The sequence below is a fragment of the Haplochromis burtoni genome, unplaced genomic scaffold (assembly GCF_018398535.1).
Source record: "Haplochromis burtoni strain Fernald_Lab_line unplaced genomic scaffold, NCSU_Asbu1 Contig_48, whole genome shotgun sequence".
NCBI lineage: Eukaryota > Metazoa > Chordata > Actinopteri > Cichliformes > Cichlidae > Haplochromis > Haplochromis burtoni.
In genome coordinates, this window is record NW_024582409.1 from 1,216,651 (window position 1) to 1,237,821 (window position 21,171).

Sequence of the window (21,171 nt, forward strand, 5' to 3'; positions counted from 1 at the left end):
AATAAACCTGCCTGTGCTGCTTGAAGCGTAGTAAATGTCCCAGTTGCTTTTATTTTATTTCATTTTTTGTTCAAAAAAAAAGAGAAAAAAATCCAAACATAATACTCTCTGTATCTGTGGATGCATATGTGACAGGACTGTGCACATTATATATGCAGCATGACAATTACAACCACTTGATTCATGTAATTACAGCAGGAATCTTCGTAAATCAGCAACTTGTATGCTTTTTTTTTTTATCTAGAGTGCACATTTGCCTCCTGCAGCTCTCGTAAGGCATCATCGCTGTTTGGATGATATTTGAAATTGAGTGAATCCCTCATGAAATGTGTGTTTCAACAGCTGTGGTTGTTACTCTTTTAGGATTTTCCATGCTTTGTGAATTATATTCAAAGAAAAAGCAGTTATACCCTTTTGATCTCAATCAGAATCTGAATATTAAGATGTTTTGGTGTTAAAAATTACATTTATATTAAGACATTTTAGATCTTTTCTGTACTGAAGAGACACATGGAGTTGTTACAGTTGATAAAGCAGAGGGAGGGAAATCTGTTTTGTTCAGAGAGTGACTATCCAAGACTTCCTCCTCTACACACAGCTCCTACTGTGTTCTCCACCTCTAGAAGAGAGGGAAACCAGCAGGAGGGAGCCTCTTCACATGCTCTATTTAAAGAAGAAACAAAAAGGGAAAAGACAGGTAACAGACAGATTTTTTAAAAATATGCTTCTCCTACTGCCGTGAATGTGCAAAAGCATCAGGATTAAACAGATGTTATTACTGTTACACTTCTACTTGAGTGAATTAAGATATAAATGATCCCCTCCACTGAAACACACAGGAGAGAGTCTGTCCCCGACATTAACCACAGGCCCATAAATTTGTTTTTGTCCAATTTACATACTATATTTGGCTGTGCTTATGCTGAGTGTGTGTTGATGCAAACTAGAAATACTCAAAATCCTTCAGCTGTTGTATAAATCCATGTAATTGAAATATTTAAATATTTAAATTTACTGAATATTGGAAAATTTCAGGAAAAAAGCAGAAAGTGTGCACGCCAAAATTACTTACATTTTTAACATTACCCACATCTTATTTGGTGGTAGTGAAACATTCACACACTTCCTAGCACTTAGTGTTCTTAATAGACTAATCTCTTGTGGTCATTACTCTTCTGAAGATGAAAAAGCACAATTAAGGACATTGGGAGTCATTCATAATGGCAGAAAATGTATGCTTAACAGACATACACAAAAACATGTGGAGCTCAAATAGAAGACCCCCCTTTGTTAAGACCACAATCTGTATTCTTTTCTGTTATTTACGTCTATAGAGAATCCCCTATGAGCATGCATATGGCGACAGAAAGGGGGGAAAAAACTCTTTGAAAAAGAGCTCCTGGCAAATAAAGCTTAGGAAGGACAGCCATCTGCTGTGACTGTTTGCTCTGTGGGAGAGTGACGAGAAAAAAACACAAATATATAGAATTAGATTAGAGTTAGATAAGATAATCATCCAGGGTAATTCCTCTACCTGCCAACTAGACTTCACTCAGAGGTGTCCCTGATCATTGGTCCACAAATCCTCTATAACTTCACCATCTCCTGGTTCATGACCACAATATCTTATAATGCCTGGTTTCTCTCCTACTACCCAGTCAGGGCCTTTCTGTTGCAATAGTTGCACTGGGTAATTTGTGATTAGTTCCAAAGCTTTTGCAGACATCCCATCAGTCAGAAATGTATTTATCTGCATGAGAACAACATGAAAAATGCATCCAGTCTTAAACTTCCTCCTAGCTGTTTGGGATTAGTTTGACCTAGTAAGTATGAAAATGAAAAATCTGCGTAGACTCCAGTTTGTCGGCCGGGTGAACCACAGGTGCACCTGACTGAAGCATAGTCCTCATTTACAAACCCTAACATTACGGCTAACAGGCGGATTTGTCCATTGCAGTGCGGCTAGCTAACAATGAAAAACCACTTAGTGCTAAAGAGAGCGTGAAAGTGGACTGTATGTCCTGTTTTTTATTATTATTTTTTTAACCATAAAACTCACTGCTACAGCCATAGGCAGTACAAAAGTGACTCCCCTAGACTGCTTTTCAGTTTTAGTTTGCTTGTTTTACAGAGTTATCAGTTCTGTCACTTGTTAGCTAACATAAACTCATGAAGTCTCTTAGCTGCAACCAACCAACCACGTGACGTCACGTTCTATACTGGCACAAGGTGGTGCTAAACACGCTCTAAAAGTTTAAACACTTATTTCTTAAACCCAGCTTCACAGTCGTGTTAAATCCATTACAGTTTTTTTAGAGGGATCCACAGTGTAGATTTGCCGTTATATGTACATGTGTTGTTTCATGTGCTGTTATGATTTGATTAATATTATGGATTTTTATGTTTCTCCTTGCCTTTTTTCTTTTACTACTTTATTTTTACTTTTAGAATTATTGATGCAAAATGTTTTAACCTGTTTTCCCCATATGTCCGTTTTAAAATGAGCTACATAAATACACTTGATTTGATTAATGGCTGATATTTAAAAGCCAGAATATGAACACATGTGCTCAGCACAGAAATGTTTCATTGTTTGAACAGATCATCCCCCACACACTCTCCTCTGTTGCAGCGGCAAATTAGACTGTGAAATTGACAGCTCATGTGTTGCCATCTGGTTGCCATGACACCTAGTTATTAGGCCCTCTGACAGTCCCAGCTCAGCCTATTTGTTCCTTCTTCCCCCTCCTGCACATCAACACTGTTTCCAGTATAAAAAGGCATGAAACACAGAGTGTAGGTTGATAACAGCTTCAGTGCTGGTGACTTCCAGCTGAGGCAGAGAGCAAGCAGCGTATAATCTTTCAGCATGTTCAGTCATGAGCAGATCCAGTGGTCTAAAATCCTAGAAAAACAAATAAACAAACAAACAAAAAAAAACCAAGAAAAAAAAAAAACCCAGGCAGGCACGAGATGATACCTTAAACAGGACAGCACAGCATGCAGATCCACATCATGACAGAGCAATTCCCCTAAAGGCACTTTCACATCAGAGCCAATTGATCTAAACAATTGTTCTGTGCTGCAGAAGCATAAAAGCCTAATTTCCACACATTACAACCCCGGTCTGGACCACATTGAGACTTTAATGCTCCACTGATCAATGAGAGGATTAAAGCAATTTAAAGGCTCCTTTGTGTGGTGTGTGCATTGGAATCTCCTTCATCCTCAAAACCTCTGGGCTGGCAGACAGGGTGTTCCTTCTGCTCCTGAACTTAGCGTGGCCTGGAGTCAAAGAGGCTGAAGCAGCACCATGTGGCCTTTTTTTTGCCATGTACTGCTGCTGTATCCCACACAGATATCCTGCTGCACCCTTGCGGGAGGTGGGGATGGCGTTGGTGGTGGAGTGACTCATTCAGCCCCCTCTTCTTCCTCTTGACATTTGACATACTGATGTAGAGGATCTCAGCTGGAACAAACACAGCGTGCTGTGTCACAGCTGCGATGTCTGTGCCTCTGAGCCCCTGGCTTACAGAGCTGAGAGCAGGTAACGATGAGTCAGCGCCTATTTAATTCATACACCTACACTGGGAAACTCGGGAGGGGGGGGGGTTGTTTTCAAGCTGATTTTATTTATATTTTCCACATCGTTTCCCGCTGAGAATTCAGCGTCCCACAACGCTGCCGCAAATTCCTTGAAAGTTATTCTAGCTCCAGCTCTGCAAGGAGTTGAGGGAAAGGGCAAAGGGAGTGCACAAAGATAATTTAAAAAACACAACACAGTTCATGAGGCAACACTGCACCACAGCTATTAGGCTGATACATGCGAGCCATTAGGTGATCCATTCTCATTAAAACTCTTTCACTGAACAATAAGGATATTGTACCTCATTTAACTAAATGTTTCCACAAACACAAAGGCTGCTGCTGAACAGGGATACTGCTTCCTAATGAACCCCACTGAGACCTATCATCTTCAGGTCCTTCAGCCCTCTGCCCACCGTCTCATCAGGGCGGATAAAGCAACTCAGAGATTGAGACTGTCCTTACATCAGGTGCCTGAAGGTGGATGCTGACAAGCGTCTCAGAGGACATGCTGACTCTCACTTCTCCAGCTCTATTAACTAGTGTTTCCCCCCACTGCCACTTCTACTCTGCATCAGTGATTTAGAACAATCTCAAAGACCCACTGAGGCAAACTAAGGGGGAAAAAAAAGGAGTCAGCATTAAAAAAAAAATCAATCTCCTCAAACCATATAACTTCAGATACAGCTTTTGGTGCATTGCCTTTGACACGAGGGATTACCTCATGTGTATCTGAACTCTTGGCAACTGAAATCCTAGTTACTCAAAGAACACTTGAACAAGTACCATTTGGTTTTAAGTTAATGCTTTATTGTGGCTGTAGATGTGGATGTGAACCTAAATGACTCTCAAGACAAAAATGACTGTCAAGTACTGGATGTACAGGAAAACCAGGCCTCTCACACAGTGTCAGCTGGGAGCCGGCAGAGGATCCAGCCTGCCCATGAACCTAAAAGAGGTTAAAAAAATGGCTGGATTAAATATTAATATTTTGTAATAATTCATGATAAATTATAGTCTATTTCTTCCTCTCTCGGTGCCAATGCAATGCAGAGGGAAGTCATTCTTTTTTTATTTTTTGGGGATTGAGGCGTTTTGACTCACTGTTGCTACAAAAAAACTATTATCTGGAGAAAAAGAAATCCAATTAAGAACATGAACAAAGTAGTAGCACTCAGTTGTGTTCCACACAGATGCTGAAGAGTGCGTATGGCACAAAATTAAATAACAGAAAGATCAGTGCCTTCACAAACAGTAAGAACATGTACTGGCATATTCAGACCAGCCTGGACTGTAAAAAAACCCACCCTGACTGTCCCAGTGAATCCAGAAACCACACACATTGCATGAGTTCGATTCAAAATCACAGCAAATGATTTTGGATCCTTTTTGCAATCTGGTAAGAACAATGTGCTGCTGGACTAACGAGACGACGCTTTGCAATTATCTTTGAGTCCTGCAGGTGGGAGTCAACAGTTTCTCCTCCTGACAAGACTGGAGTAGAGATCCAACGAAACCCCGAACACAGATATTTTAATGCACCCAAACTCCACATATAAGAACACTGAATTGTTTGGATTTCTTACAGGTTGTTTTGGGTCATTTCACTTACCTTTGCTTTGGTGGTTTTTTATGTGGCTGTTTTTAAGGCGGTTTTTGTTTCCACAGATCAGCCTGAGCAACTCTACACCTCTCAATATGACTCAAAATGAGTCAAAATAAAGCTTTATCTACTCCTTATTGTATTAGTACAGAATAATGTGATTTTGGATGTAGTCATCACCCCTGTCCCTTTGCTTTTAACCTTTATTAGGCCAGATAGCGTTGACAAGAAAGAAATGAAAGAGTGCAGGGGAATGACACGCAAGCCACGGCCAGACACAGGCCCCAGCATTAGCCTTTGGCATATGGACTGCCTGCTTAACCAGATGACCTACAGTGACACACCAATCAACCAGTCAGCTTCTTAATCTGCTTCCCTACACATTCAAAGCTACGATTGGTCAAATTACCAGGGAGTCAGGCTGTATACGTGTAAAACATAGACAATAAATAAAATAATGAATATGAATTAAAAACAGTACAAAACTTTCAACAGGAAGACGCAGCTTTCAGACTTGAGGAAGTCTGAAAGCCTGATTACCTGATTGGACACAGGCAAAGTAGGCAAATGCAAGTTGATCTTCAGCAATAGTTTTCTCAGTACTGTGCTCGGCTAACGCTGGTGAAGGAAAAATAGTAGTGCATGTGACAAATTTTCATCATGCCAGGCAAAGTTTTAAAACTGATGATGATATAAACAAATAAACAATGACACTGTATATCCAAATTGGATATCATATATACAATTAGAATAGTTGTCTCACAGCTGAACAGAAAACTACAAATTGTTGATTTGTAAAAAAAAAAAAAGAAGAGATTAAAATATAAGCCACATTTTTCCTCCCATTCAGTTAATTTCACTGAAGCTCGCCAGTCGCACTGATAGTGTTGAACGCACTTTTATTGTTTAGGTGTCAAATGTAACAGTGTCACCATTCAGAGAGGGATAAAGAGTAAATGGCCACATAAAAAAATATAAAATCAACAATGAAAATGGTCACACGGGGAAAGTCTGCTTCCCGTGGCAACATAGATGTACAGTTGAGACAGTGTCCAGATCCAGACATGTATGTGTTTGATTTGCACGTTTTTTTTCTCCACAGCCTACAGTAATCTCAGACAATAAGAGTCCTTTTTTTTTGTTCACTAGCCATGCATACAGTTGACAGTTCCACATGTGTTGAGTCAGTGTCTTCATAGGAGCTGGCACTTTTTCCATACAAAATATTTACACTACCATTTATTATTCTTATTATCACCGCCGCCTCCGTCGGTGCTATTTGTTACTATGAATTTGAATACTCTGAGCACATGAAGGATGGCATCACTGTGGAGCGCCACATTTCATATTGATACCAGAGGACGAAAAGAAAAAAAAAGTATGACAAATGTTGGCATCTTCACTTTAAATGTCACCCATTCCTGAAAAGAGTTTGGAGAGACGGTCTGCGGAGATATTCAAACACTGAAATCGCTCTTTGTCCCGTCAGGATGAAGCGGTTACTTATATTACTACTCAGCAATCTGCTGTCAGAGTCTCCCGGAGAGGAAAACAAAACATCACACGATATGTGAAAGACTCCGCTATGCTTACTATCATATCTCAAAGTGAGAAAATAGGAAAGAGATGATTGCACCGTTGTTTTTTTGTTTTTGTTTTTTTAAAGAAAGACACCGACTTATCCTTTTTCTCTCCATTCCTTTCTTTTTTTTTTTTTTTGAACAGCAGAAAAAATAAAACTAAGAACATTGAGGCGCTTTCAGGGAACCTTTTTGGTTCAGCCCTGTGATGAGTAGAAAAAAAAAACCCTCCGCCAACCTCTGCTCGAATTAAACTGGGAGCAACATTGTACATAATGGAAATCAAATGCTTCTTCAGAAATCTGTTATGTGTGTTCAGCAGCTACTTGCAACAGAGTCATGGTAACAGGAAATGCGTCTCAGTGGTGTGTCTGAAAACTGCAATAACAACAGTTATTTCTAGCAGATTTTTTAGGAAGCTATAATGAATAAAGATCCCGATCTGTTATTCTTTGCTGACAATATTTGCTTCCTCATAACGGAATAACTTAAACAACAATCAAACAAACAAAAAAGTGTAAAATAAGGCGAGGGCATGTTCTGTTTGTCATTTGTCAATTACCTTTGCGGCAAATTCCTGGCAATTTTCATTCAAAATGTACGCATTACTCACGTGTTATTATTCTTATTAATCGTGTCACTGCAAATGTTATGCTCCACTGACTTGGTATCCATTGCGCTCAACTGTGAATTCATCTTCAGTTTAATCGGCATGTGCATGTGTGTGTCTAAGTGTGTATCTGTCCACTGCAAGTCAAACAAGTTCCCTCTAAGTGGACTTTTTGCCTGGTCTGTTCCTGGTACCCCCTCCCCCCTCCCCCCCCCTCCCCAGGGCTATTGTATATTGCAAGAGGAGCAGCAGGGGTCGTCCTTGTCTGGCTGAGCGGCGTAGTCCATCTGCCGAACGATCTCAGCGAACAGTTCGTCTACCATAGTTTTGCTCTTAGCCGAGGTCTCCATGAACGGGCAGCCCCACTCCTCGGCTAGAGCCTGACCTTCGCTGGATGATACCTCCCTCTCGCTTTCCAAGTCCACCTTGTTCCCCACCAAGATAACGGGAACCTTTTCGTACCTGAAAGCACACACAGACCGACGTCAGTTTGTCAGACACAAAGAAAAAGCAACTGCTGCATGTGTGGCAAATCAGAGCTTTTTATTTTATTATGTTTTTCCCATAAAAGTGAAAAGAAAGGCAATTCCCCTTTCAGAACTTGGTTTTAGCAAATTCTAAATAAGAAAAAAAAAAGCGCACAGTGACTAAAACCTTCATCTGTTGCACTTACAAAAATCATAATTATTTAAAGGAGATCTGACACATTTATTTCAAGCTCCATATTTTTATTCTACTAAAGTAGCTTTGCATAATGGAATTTAGGATCATCTTTATTTATCTGATAGTGGGCATTAGTGCAGCCCCTCAGTTCATCGTGTATCTAGAACAAACTGTTCCAAACACTTTTTCCTTACAGTTGACCTCTCCTGATTGGCTGTCCCATGCAAACAGAAGGTTTGAAGAACAGGTGGGTGGGGCTGAGATGGCCAGTCACAACATACAGAGCAAAGAATAGAAAAAACCCCACCTCTAATATCTCTAAGTGAGCATCTGAAGCCAAAGCTCTTGGCTCACATTGATTTCCAGGGCAGACACCGATATCATTATTTGAATCTTTGGCCTTGTTTAATAAGTGCATCCACTATTTTAACAGTACAAGTATGATAGACAATAAGAAAAAAAGTATAATAGCCTCTTAAAAAGAGGCTGGAAGCAATAGGCAATAGGTAAGAAAGCATCTTTACTGGGTTACTGAATTATCATTGGGCAAATGTAAAAATGCTAACCACTGAGTCAGCACCTCTAGCAAAATATTTATGATGATTATCACCACTATCAACGGAAGATTCAACCTAAAAAGCCTATGTGGACTTTACATCATGGCCACTGTTTGAGCTTGCTGAACTCACGTGAACTAACATGCACGCATGGCTGGAGTGATTGAAACCTAAGAGAAAAGGTTTCCATAACAACGACAGCCTCTATTCAGTTTCTCCAGTTTATTATACTGGGAGTTGGTGGTTTCATCCAAAAAGCTGTTACTGTTATCAGCAGCATAATTCTTTCTTAATATACCAGTTTTGCATTTGCTACATTATCCAGTCACGTGACCATTAAATTAACATCAATTCTCAGCCTCTGTTTAATCCCTTTTTGACATCTTTCCATCTTTTATCTTTTCCAATCTCTCTAACAAAACAAGCCTGGATCTTTGAAAAAAAGGATCTCGGTGGTTATTTTTGAAAAGCTCAGCTGGGTGAAAGAGGTGGGCTCGTTCTGACTGAAAGGTCGCAAGAAGGATAAAGATAAAAGTGTTTCCACTTTAGCATACGAGTGGACTCTGAGTGTGGGAGGAAGCTTTTTTCAGATCAAGAACCAGAGCGTCACCAGCTTCATCTAAACACTAAATGTAAAGCCTGACCCAGTACAGCAGAGGAAACGGGTACTATAGCTGTGACCCCTGAGGGCAGGAAGTGGCCATAATCCTTTGAGCTCTGAACTCCTTGGCACGTAGCTAAAGCACAAAATGTCACTGTGGAACTGGACTACTTTGGGGACAGCCAGAGGATGCGGTCGGTTAAAATAAATAGGCTGCTCTATAATTACTTAAAAAGAAGCAGCTGAGATGCATTTCCACCAATATGATCACTACATCAGTTTTGATATTGGGGTACATGGCGGGCTTCTGAGGCACTTTGTACACATCAGAGGAGATAACAAAGCTCAAAAACATCAGAGAGATAGCAGATCATGCGTATTCGCATCCTTTAAACAACAGGTTGCTATTTCTTTCATGCTTATCAGTATGCAAAACGACCGAGGGGGCGCTTTCCATCTGTCGGACCTGTCGTTTGAACCAAGTTTAAACGTCTGTGTTCACTTCACACTTCACAGCACAGTCAAATTTAACCCGAGCACCTGTCAGCATCATTAGGATTTTCAAATTCTGCACTCGCTCTGTGAATTATAGATGCCTTTAAGTTATTCACCAAAATTAATATCATCCATGTTTGTTATAATAAACTGGTAAAGAAAGAACTGGCTGCTGTTGAAAAGACGGGGAGGCTGGAGACTACTGTGAAGCCTTTCCAGGCTGAGCAGCCAGAGCGTTTCTCAGAGGTAAGGGGGGCTGCAGGTTTCAGCGTTAAATAAGCTTAAACTAGCCGACTTTGATCTACCCATGAATACATTATCCAGCGAACTTTAATCTCAACTATCCCGTTCTGTTCCCAGGATGAGCCGAGAGGAGCTACCTGAATTTAAGAGACAATCTCTGAGGTCGGTCGGTCGGTGTGTGACCAAAAGTGTTGAGCTAGGCAGGCAAGCTGAATGAGAAACAACATGTTATGCTTCTCAACTTTAACATTCAGCATGTCGTGCCTAAGTTCTCATTCGCTGCATTCCTGGTGTCAGTAAAAACAGCAAGGCTGTGATTTTTCTGAAAACTTCTTTGGATCTAGTTGGTGGTAGGTTATATTTAGCCTTGAACCTTAAATTCCCTTTCCCACCTTCACTGAAAAACCCCCAAACACTAAGCATAGCTGTGGGTGGGCAGATTGAAAGGCAAAATCTTTACTTTTACAGCTGCATCCATTTAAAAGGGCCTCTGTGTTTAGTTGGGCTAATGATGCCATTTTGGTAGGTCCTCCATTCAGCTGTTGTTTGTCTCCCACTCTAAATCACTCAAAGAGGTATGTATCTTGTACCATCAGATGCTGTTTCACACAAGCTCTCGCTTTTCTGCTCTAAACTGCACAAACCCAGCAAATATGACAGAAGCACTGAGGTTATTCCACAGTTCAAAACTGGTTTCAGTTCAGTTCAGGAGGGCAAAACCTACACAATAGAAAACCTTATGTTGAAGTTGTTTCCATGGACAACAGTGGTACGGTTAAAGTAGAAGCGAAAAAAGTCATATTATCGCAACAAAGAAGGCACGTTTTTCTGTTATTTCACGTGTTGGTTTTTAGAATTTTATCGAACAGATTTTCAACTCACCAGTTATTAGTCAACTCACATCCTCAAATTTAAATAGTAACGTGTTCCTTTAATTTTTTTGAAGCAGTGGAATGAAGTGAAACAATGAAGAAGTGAAGCTACATGTACACGGACCCTGGCATGGACCTTACTCTTCAGCTTACTCCACACATTTTAAATCAGAAATGTTCACGTTGGTCTTCTTAAGGTAGTTCTTCACCAGGAGCTACATATGTTGGGTTATTGTTGTGTTGGAAGACAAAGCGATGACCCGGACCCAATTTTGCTGCTGACTAGTTGGAGTTTTTTTCCACCTTGACGAGATTCCCAGTTCCAGCTGAACTAAAGCATTCCCACACCATAATACTTATGTGTTTCACAGTAGGGATGGTGTACTTCTGCCTTCTTTCTCCAAACATAAGCAGAGTCTCTGTGGCCAAAGAGCTCAAAGTGTCTCCTCTGCACGAGTGGACTTTCTCTTGCTCTGCAACTTCAAAGTCCCTTCAAAGTTCGAGTGATTGTACGTAAGACAGATCTCGACTTGGCTAAGATTCACTCTTGGCAGTTGTTCTGGGGTCTCTCACTAGTTTTCTTTCCAGCTTCTTTGAAATCTTTAACTTCTACCTCTTGCCATGCTTTTTCTTTGCTGTGTGACTGTCTTTGAAGTTCCTGATGATACTTCTCACTCCAGTGAAAACTTTGTGCACCCATCTCCTCCTTTGTGTGTCCAAACTGATTCCTTTTGTTTTTGGCATGCTGCTTTCTCAGGTGACAGCTAAACTCTTGCTGAGGTTTTTATACTGTTTGTAAATTAGAAGAGAAACCTCAGTTTTAGCTTGATTTAACAAGATTTGTGCGTTACAAAGATAAAGCACATTGCACAACAGTGGCTTGTGCAATGGCTCTTTTTCACAGTGCAATAATATCAACCCTGGTAATCCCTATTTTGCTAAACTGACGATCACTTGCTATGTTAAAAAAGTGCTAAAGTGTAAAACATCTAGTAAAAAAACAAACAAAAAAACCCCTAACTTCATTATTTTTGTTGTCCCAAACAGCAGAAGTATCTTAAAATCACATTAAACTGTGTGTGAGTGTGCCACATGCTTTTTTTGGTCAGCTGTTTGCAACTTATGCAGCTCGTTTGGGGCTCATCATTACAGGAACACAGCACAAAGGCATCTGGACCCAAAGAAGAAAGGGTCTATATATAGTCATAATAACAGAGAAGAAAAGCAGCAGTCCAAGGAGGTGTGAGACAGAGGCTGCCATGGATACTAAGGCTCACAGAGACTCGGCGTTAAGGTTGTCGGCCAACCACTGGTGGCTGATACAAGAAAGTAAGGCTCGACTGTTGCAGAAAACACAGGCCAAACGAATTACTGAGCGGGATTCGTTTTTGCTGTGACACAAACAGCACAAACAACATGTCGCTCTTTAGCCTTCGGCTTGTGAGCCTGATGCCAGAGGCAGTGGAACACTCAGACTGCAAACATCCATTCAAGCTTGCTCAGACACAGCTTATCAATAATGCATGATGCAGATCAACTCACACAGGCCTTGCTGACAGACGGTAGAAACCGGCTGCCCAAGAGCCACTGGTTATGACTCGGGGCAGCAGCAGGCAGGAAAGGCTGTGTGCTGGGCACCCCTTCCCTGCGAATAGCATTTTTGTAGAGCGTCTTCAGTTTAGCCAGGGGAGAGAATTGAGCTGAGTCAGAAGGCAGCACAAAGCTCCTCTTTTTGCCACATTAGGGCACCGAAAGATTTAATCAGGAATGGCTTCTTTGACCCACGGCAAGAATGCAAAGATTTTCCCTTTAAAACAAGCAATAATATATGACAAGTAAAACACTTTAATTCTGTTTGGGATGGTTATGAGAATTCATTATTTGCTTCCCAAAGCCTTCAAAAATCGACCCCGTTTACTGATGATAAACACACTGGCCAAGAAGCGCCAAAATGGACAAGATAAATGAGTACTGAACTTGACAGACTGTACAGATTTCCTTGGATCTGATTTATCACAGCAATACTCTGGCACACTAGCAGGTCTCTGTGGGTGATTATGCTGTCTGACACAAATTACTTCTCTTATGAAGTACACGGCCAAACATCTAAAATGCAAGTACCATTTTAGTAGAAATTTGTCCGGGTTGAACAGTCGGTCAGTAATACGCTTTGAATAATTCATTGAAAAGTTCTAACCGGAAAATACGGCCCTTATCCTTTCATATCTGTAAAGGACGATATTTCCCTTTTATCATACTGTCAGTATCAACCTCATGATAGAAAAAAAGATGAAACAGTTAGTCAGAAATCTCACTGGACCACCAGAAAAAAATTCAGTTTGACGGCATACTTCACAATAAAAGAACAATTAGGATGCATAAAGGAGATTATTAGTTTCCACCTTCAGCTCTTAAGGGATTTTTATGGAGATTTGTTACAATAATCGCAGTAAAACTTGGTAAATAACCAAAAAATCACTGAAACTCTCGCTAAGGTACAATGTAACAAAAGATCGGAGAATGAACACACGTCAGGAGTTCTGCAACAGCTGAACAGTGTAATTAATTACCAGAATACCATCTAAACAGAGTGTGCAATATAATAGCTTTTATGTTTCCTGGCTATGTTTCCTGGCTCAGTTTTGCGCTGCTGACTCCCAAGCTGTTTACTTGTCCTGCTCCCTTAACAAGCCACAAACCTGGAATAATCTGAAAAAAGCAGTGTACATCAGAAATGACTGATCACTACTTTGGATCATATTTAATGCTTTTTTGTTCTTTGTTTCTCTGTTCTGCTAACATGCACTTCTCATGCACGTCCCCGGGCTCTGAGGCTTAGACACAATGGTGCTTTAAATTAATTGCTCAGCTGGTATTCCACCTTAACTCACAGTGGCAGTGGTAAGATGCAAAGGTTTGTCACATTTCTTAATTTAGCAAGCAGGCCTGCCTGACAATTAGTCCGCTAAACATTAATTGAAATAGAGGGTCTGATTTCGTGGACACTTGAGGTTTGTTGCAGGAAAAAAAAACTTACATAAAGTCTCACACTCTGCAACAGGGTTGTCAAACATAAGGCTTGGGGACCAGAATCAGCCCGGTAAAGCCTCCAATCCAGGTCATTAGACAAGAAGTGAAGGAGGACATAGATTTTGGAATTTAAAGTGTATTTTAATGGTTTTACAGCCTTTCCTATTGATAAAGAGCTCCCCCATCACCATTAGTACTACACCAAAGGAATTAAGTAACAGATAAACAGTTAAACGACAAAAAAGTTCTTCTTTTTCCACTATGGTCGGTAGAAATAGTTTTTTTTGTTTGTTTGTTACAATGCTTCCACAGTTAAAAAAAGAAGCTTTTTGTGAATTAACAAAACCTTTCTACTTTATAATTATGGACAGTCTGGGCAATGATCTACTAGAACTTTTATATAGCTTTCATTTATTTGTGGCAATTTAAGTCACGCTGACCGATTTCTTTCATTTTCCTCCACAGCATTTCTTTCACGTAGAAAAACTGAGACACAGTTCTGAAATGGCACGTCTTACACTTACACTGATAAAGGGGAGTTTCACTGGTCTGGCCCACTTAGGATCACAGTGGGCTCTATGTGGGCATCAATATAAAATGAAATCCAGAAAAGTGGGATTGTTTTGAGAAAATAAAAGATAAACACAAATCAGGTTACATACAAATGATCCAGTTGGGCATTCACTGACCGCAAACATAGCTTATTTAAAATATGTAAAACCAGTGTTAGAAACTTTATAATTAGCATGTTATGGTCTTGTTAACAAGCTAGGTCCCTTCACTGTTATGCATGTAAAACATATATATATATAAAAAACACCCAGCACGCCCCTGCGGGCGGTTTATCCTTCAAGCTCGGGTCCTCTACCAGAGGCCTGGGAGCTTGAGGGTCCTGCGCAGTATCTTAGCTGTTCCCAGGACTGCGCTCTTCTGGACAGAGATCTCCGATGTTATTCCCGGGATTTGCTGGAGCCACTCGCCTAGCTTGGGAGTTACCGCACCTAGTGCTCCGATTACCACGGGGACCACCGTTACCTTCACCCTCCACATCCTCTCGAGCTCTTCTCTGAGCCCTTGGTATTTCTCCAGCTTCTCGTGTTCCTTCTTCCTGATATTGCTGTCATTCGGAACCGCTACATCGATCACTACGGCCGTCTTCTTCTGTTTGTCTACCACCACTATGTCCGGTTGGTTAGCCACCACCATTTTGTCCGTCTGTATCTGGAAGTCCCACAGGATCTTAGCTCGGTCATTCTCCACCACCCTTGGGGGCATCTCCCATTTTGACCTCGGGACTTCCAGGTTATACTCGGCACAGATGTTCCTGTACACTATGCCGGCCACTTGGTTGTGGCGTTCCATGTATGCCTTGCCTGCTAGCATCTTGCACCCTGCTGTTATGTGCTGGATTGTCTCTGGGGCATCTTTACACAGCCTATATATATATATATATATATATATATTTATTAAGAGCATATTATTATTACATTTTTGCATTTCTCTGAACAATCACACAGTATTAAGAAAGTTATTGCATGCAAATTTGTGTTGATTTTAAAAAAAATTTCGGTTTACTTTACTATTTACTTTTACATCTGTAACCAAATATTGCAGTACTGTATCTCAAAGACTGAAAATTGTCTATATTTTGATGTATGAGTTATGCATGGGCTAACGAGGTTTTTTCCCCCCTAAAGGATCCGTATTTTTGGTGCAGTGATAGTTTGACTCGACTCCTGATGGAACATTGGATGTTTAGTGACATATGGCTTACAATGTAACAACTAATGACAGCGGACTATCTGTGTGGGATATCTAATCTATTGGCAACACTACCACACTATCTATCCATACATCCATTTTCTCAACTGCTTATCCAGTTCAGGTTCGTGGGGGTGCTGGAGCCTACTGCAGCTGTCCTTGGGCAAGAGATGGAGTACACCTTGGATAGATTATCAATCCATCACAGACCTAACGCACAGAGACAGACAATCATTCGTGCTTACATCTACACCTATGGTACAGCTAATTTGGAATCACAAATGAATCTAAAATGCACTTCTTTGGACTGTGGAGGAAAGCTGGCATACCCGGAGAGAACCTGCACAGACGCAGAGGGAACATGGAAACTCCACAACAGAAAGGAGCTCAGCTAGCCAGGAGATTTAACCCGGAACCGTCACGCTGCGATACAACAGAATAAATGACTGCATACTGGTAGCGCTGCAAAAACTTTACTTGCTTTATGAGGTGAGTTAATGTCCCACCAGCTGAACTAGTTTGATCCTTTTTGAAGTTGTGACTTTTAAAACAGATGAGAAACAACTTGCTGGTGTTTCAAAATTTCTCAGGGAGGTGAAGTACTCACAACACTTTTTTTTATAGCCAAGCCATTGTGAAGTAATCAGTATTGACCTTTAGCTTTATTCATTTCCCCAGTTTTCCCAATAGACAAAAACCACATCACATGGACCTTGTCCTTGGGAGCTGGCTTGCTCGATTTACATTCTCGCAGGAACCTCCGTCAGGTGACATCGAGAAAAGTTCAGAACTGCAGTACTTGAAAACTTAAAAAATGTAAAAAATGAATAAATGTGCAGAGGGCCCAGCAACAGCAACAACCACTGCAGTGCCAACAGCAGGGTTTATTATGCTATCCTGTTTCACCACTTTCTTCCTCACTACCCTCACACGGTACTTGTATTTCTACTCTCTGAAGTCACCAATCACAACATCCCTGGTATATAGCTAACTGCAGCTGAAGTGTGGAGCGACGAGGTCCCCAGTGAGCACAGGCAGGCCAGGGTGTAATCATGTCCACTCAGGGCCCCTGTGCTAACGCCTGCCTGTGCTGCTATCAGCGGGCACTGATAGAAGCTGACAGGGTTCAGAGTGAGAGCGACACGCAGCAGCGCCTCTGACCTGAGCGACGGGCGATACGGTCGTGACCGGTCATCGGTGTTTTGTTAGTGAGGAGCAACAGAGAGGGAAAACAAAAACAACGCCAATGCTGTTCACACAGTTGCTGACAGGATTTGCCTGAGAAACCTGTGAGTGCTTCACTCGGGTGTTTTAAAAGGATAATCACACCCTTTTCCTCTCTAATGTTACCAGTAAGTTATCTCATCAATCTACATGATAATAGTCATGTCTTTACTTTGTTTTTCCTACTGCCAGTAGTCATTTACAGCATTTCCCACAATGCCTTTCGACAGAACATGCCCGAACGTGTTGCATTTTAGCTGTGAACAAAAGCATGTCTCCTTGCAGTCAGGAAAGCAAACGAGCAATTCAAAAATGTCTTAATGATGAAATGTCTTTATGAGCATAAACTGTAACTTCTTCATTGCCTTCTGTGACACGTTCCTCACTATGCAAATGATGAAATTCAGTGCAAATTAGTGAAGCATTCAGAGTCCTCAGTGTTCCCTGTAAAAAAGTATTGAAAGGCCCAGAATACACTGCTAATTTTGGGTATCATATCAGACAGTCTTAGTACTTATCCAGTTAAATATGATAGTGTGACAGTTTCTGTTTACATTTGCAGTTACCCAATGGGACACATAAGGCTTAACAAACGCAATGAATGCATTTACTTTTAGAATAGAAAACTCCATTAGTTACATAATGTACATTTGCAGTCCTCTTTACATTCTCTGGTAGAGCTTTAGCGTGTTACTCATGATGCTACTGCCACTTGTACGTCCCCAGAACAACGTGAAGCCATTGGTTATTCCAGTGTTTTTCTCCTCACATACACTGCTGTGTATGTATTTTGCCAACAGTGAAGTTGCAGCGTGTCTTCTGATGGACAAACTATGCAACAGACACAGGATGCACTGAATTTGGATTTCTTACCCGTGTGCAATCTGGTCACCAGTCTTTGTACTGATGTAGCAGCACAGAATGAGCGCTGTTTAATATTTACAAGATATTCCAACACTTTTCAGGAACAAAGAAGTCACCTTAATGCAGCTGCAGTCATTAGAAGCTGTTATTAATCCTGCCGGAATGGGTGAGGAGCAGGGAGCACAGTAAAAGCAAGCCTTTCGGGGTCTTAAATGAAATGTTTCTCGTTGCAAGGTTAGTAGCAAACAAGGTCGATTTCTGCTGATGTTAGAAAAAGTCTGAATAACCGAAGGAAATGTGCGCGCTGCCATTCAGAGCCAACTTTCTGAAAGCAGGAGTGCATACAAAATGTAGGTCACAGCTTAATAATCGCATTGAATATGACATTTTTAAAGGAAAAAAAAAAGCACAATCCTAAGTTTTAGATGTCTAACTCCCCATGAAGCCCAGCACCAAATTAACTGCTGTGTGGGAGTAGTGTTGTGGAGCGCGATCTTTCTGCTACGGAAAATAAATTCTGCTGTCATATCAGACAACGGCACCAGACTCAGTGTTAGGTGTGAAAACACAAAAGCCTGGCTGCATCTGCCCCGTGAGCGCACGCGCACACCATTTACATACAGGACGACACACGCTCGCGCAGCAACATACCTCTACTCGTACTCAACTCGCATGGGAGAAACATGTTGACCTCATTCTTTCATCGGGAGCCACATAATAATAGGATTGTTTAGAAGGTGCATTTGACAAAAAAAGGGTCTAAATCCAATTAAGTGACAAAAACTAAAGACAACCTATAAAAATAAACATCCACAGCATGATTATATTTCATTTTGAGGTGGAAGAGTGGAAGAACTGTGACAAGGGAGGGACAAAAACCTTATCCAACTACAGCATATAGTAAATAACAAGATTATTAAATGGTATTAACTATAAGTTGATTTCAGTAGGGTTCTTCTTATTCTCTCCGGAGCCTATTTGACTCTCTGAACTAACTGTAACAAATCCATTGACACCTACAGTGACTGATGAACCCACACAGTCGCAGCCCAGCGCACAGTGCCTGCACACTGGAACGCCGAAGCGGAGCTAACAAATACAGGACATTAACCAATCGGATGAGTTTTATAATCTCATGCTATGTCAGCAGGTGAGCATAGAGCATACAGTACAGTGTATCTGCACAGTACATTGGCCTAGAGCAAAGGAACACCAATAACATGACAGCTCCACGCAGCCTCAGCTAACCTCTCCCATGTATCAATCAGCAGCTCACTGTGGTGACCTCATATCTGGATCATCTGTGCAGCAGCTCTGAGACATCAGGCTTTCCATTGTGCTGCTCTTCCTAAACAGCTTGTGCAGCTTCTTAATTAAAAACACGGTGACTCCTCTGCAGATCTGTGCTTTCAACAGTCCCGCAGCTTTTTTTGTTTTTTTCAGCCACTCTTTCTTGAAAGCTCTCTGCAGAGCCTCTCTTGCACTGAATCCTGGGTATTCCCAGTTGGGTGTCTCGCAAAGGTTGCAGCATCCAGTGGACACCGAGTGGCACTAGACAGCAGCTTGGCAGATCGCTGACACTATTTTGTTTTGCTCTGACAGGAAGACAGACGTGTCTTCGCAGAGCTGAGGGGTAGGAAGGATCAGCACTGTTGTCCTGTTAGTAAACACTTAAGTGAGACATTAGAACGTCTGCAGGAACTTAATCTGCTGGGTCAGAGGCATGGGGGCAAGAAATAGGGGTGAGACCTGGAATACCATAATAGGCATGGAGTGTTGCTGCCTTAAAGATGCATAACATCTCCAAGCAGGCCGAGACCTATCCTGAAACTACAGGGCCCATGAGTCCAGCATATATTTGTGAAAAACAACCCCCAACAGCCACACTTAATTATGGAAATTACTCTTTTTTTCCCCAGCACATGATTTCACCAACCTTTTCACTCTTATGATCTGATCCCTCATCGGCTTTATGTCCTGGAAGCTTTGCTGGTTGACAAGGCTGTAGACCAATATGAATCCTTGACCGTTTTTGATGTACAGGTCGCGCATTGAGGCGAACTGTTCGGTCCCAGCGGTGTCAAGGATCTCCAGCACCGAGGGCGAGGAGTCCACCTCGATCTCCTTGCGGTAAAAATCCTCTATGGTGGGGTCGTACTTTTCAATGAACGTCCCGGTCACAAACTGCACAGTGAGGGCGGATTTCCCGACCCCACCGCTGCCCAGGACCACCACTTTATACTCGCGCATCGTGGGATTTAAATCAAGTCGTAAGGTATCAATCTCCGCGCGTCATTGAAATCAACGCAAAATGCTCCAGTGCGAATCACGCTCACCATTCGTGTCCCATTCTGAACGGGCTGTCAATAACACAGTCTTGTTCGCTGCTGCTCAGCTATGGCAGAGCACAAAGACTCGGCACCCCAAGATGGATTTCATTGTAGATATTCCCCCCATGCAGGCCAGACACTGACAGTTATACGAGCATCCGAGGACTGGAAGTGTCCGAAAAATGCGCAAAGGGAGAAAAAGAAGCTCGCCCGATGATGTTGAACGTGCGGGTGTTCATCTGCTTAGCTCACCCCTCTCTGTACTTCATAAAAAAACAAACTTGCTCCATCGAGGACGCTGGGAAAACGCTGGCTTAGCCTCGGAATGAACTGCAGGCGCGATTTATTAAGCTGTAGACCGCCTTAGAGAAACTCTCCCAAATTAAAGTGCCCTGACTTTCAGTTAAAGAACTTGCGTCTCTTTGTTTCTGTTTCACCATCTCTGACATGTCTCCGCTTCTCCCCCGCTCTCCAGTGCGATTCCAGCCGCCATACTCTCGGGTGGAGACCCGCGGCCGCTGCGTTACCAGCCGGTCCCCACTCGGCTCCCGTACCGAGGAACCAAAAAAAAAGAAAAGAAGAAAAAAGGAAAAGCCTGTGGATCCTCCTTCGTCAGATGGATACGCGAACAGCCCAATGGGCGCTTCCGCTTTCTGTACACCTCACACGTGCCTAAATGGCAGCCTCACGGAGGCAGCCAGTGAGATTTGTCGCCGACATTTCCGTTCATGTGTTAAAATTCCCATCATTCGGTTGCCCCAGTGACATCCAAAGAGAGCTCATCCAATCACGGAGGCGGCTCGGGGATGTGTATCCAAGAGGAGGTGAAACGCACCGGATGCTGTTGCTATGGTAACGCTGCATTTAAAAAAAATAATTTTTTTTAGCTGCGATCCGAATCGAGAGTGAAAAGTCACTCACCTTGTAAACAAAAAATATAATAAACCTTTATTATTCTTTGATAATGAGCAATACAGGCTATGTAACACACTCCAATTGAAACCGCCAGGTAAGTCTTTTTAATTGACTACTTTAGCTTTCACTAATAGTGATAAATACAATTTCACAGGACAGCTGTTTGAACAAATTGTAACACAAAAACATGAAAACATGCTCACTGAGGATGACACGTGGTTTCTACTGCTGATGCATT

General features: G+C 41.8%; 1 protein-coding gene across 1 annotated transcript; it reads right to left on the reverse strand.

Annotated features, from left to right (window-relative positions):
• Nucleotides 1-2,945: 2,945 nt before the first annotated feature.
• LOC106632280 (ras-related protein Rap-2a) lies at nt 2,946-21,083 on the reverse strand. Its single transcript, XM_005921425.3, has 2 exons — nt 19,625-21,083; nt 2,946-7,840 (listed from the first exon to the last, which is right to left on the reverse strand). The coding sequence occupies exons 1-2, from the start codon at nt 19,936-19,938 to the stop codon at nt 7,603-7,605; spliced, it is 552 nt and encodes a 183-aa protein (XP_005921487.1). The 5' UTR covers nt 19,939-21,083; the 3' UTR covers nt 2,946-7,602.
• Between the last annotated feature and the right edge of the window lie 88 nt (nt 21,084-21,171).

What these genes read in the sequence shown, in the direction of transcription:
- LOC106632280 (XM_005921425.3), bottom strand. Translation starts at nt 19,938, where the DNA reads ATGCGCGAGTATAAAGTGGTGGTCCTGGGCAGCGGTGGGGTCGGGAAA. An exon ending in CAGATCATAAGAGTGAAAAG is followed by an intron (nt 7,841 to 19,624) that starts GTTGGTGAAATC and finishes GTGTGCTTTCAG; the next exon opens with GTACGAAAAGGTTCCCGTTA.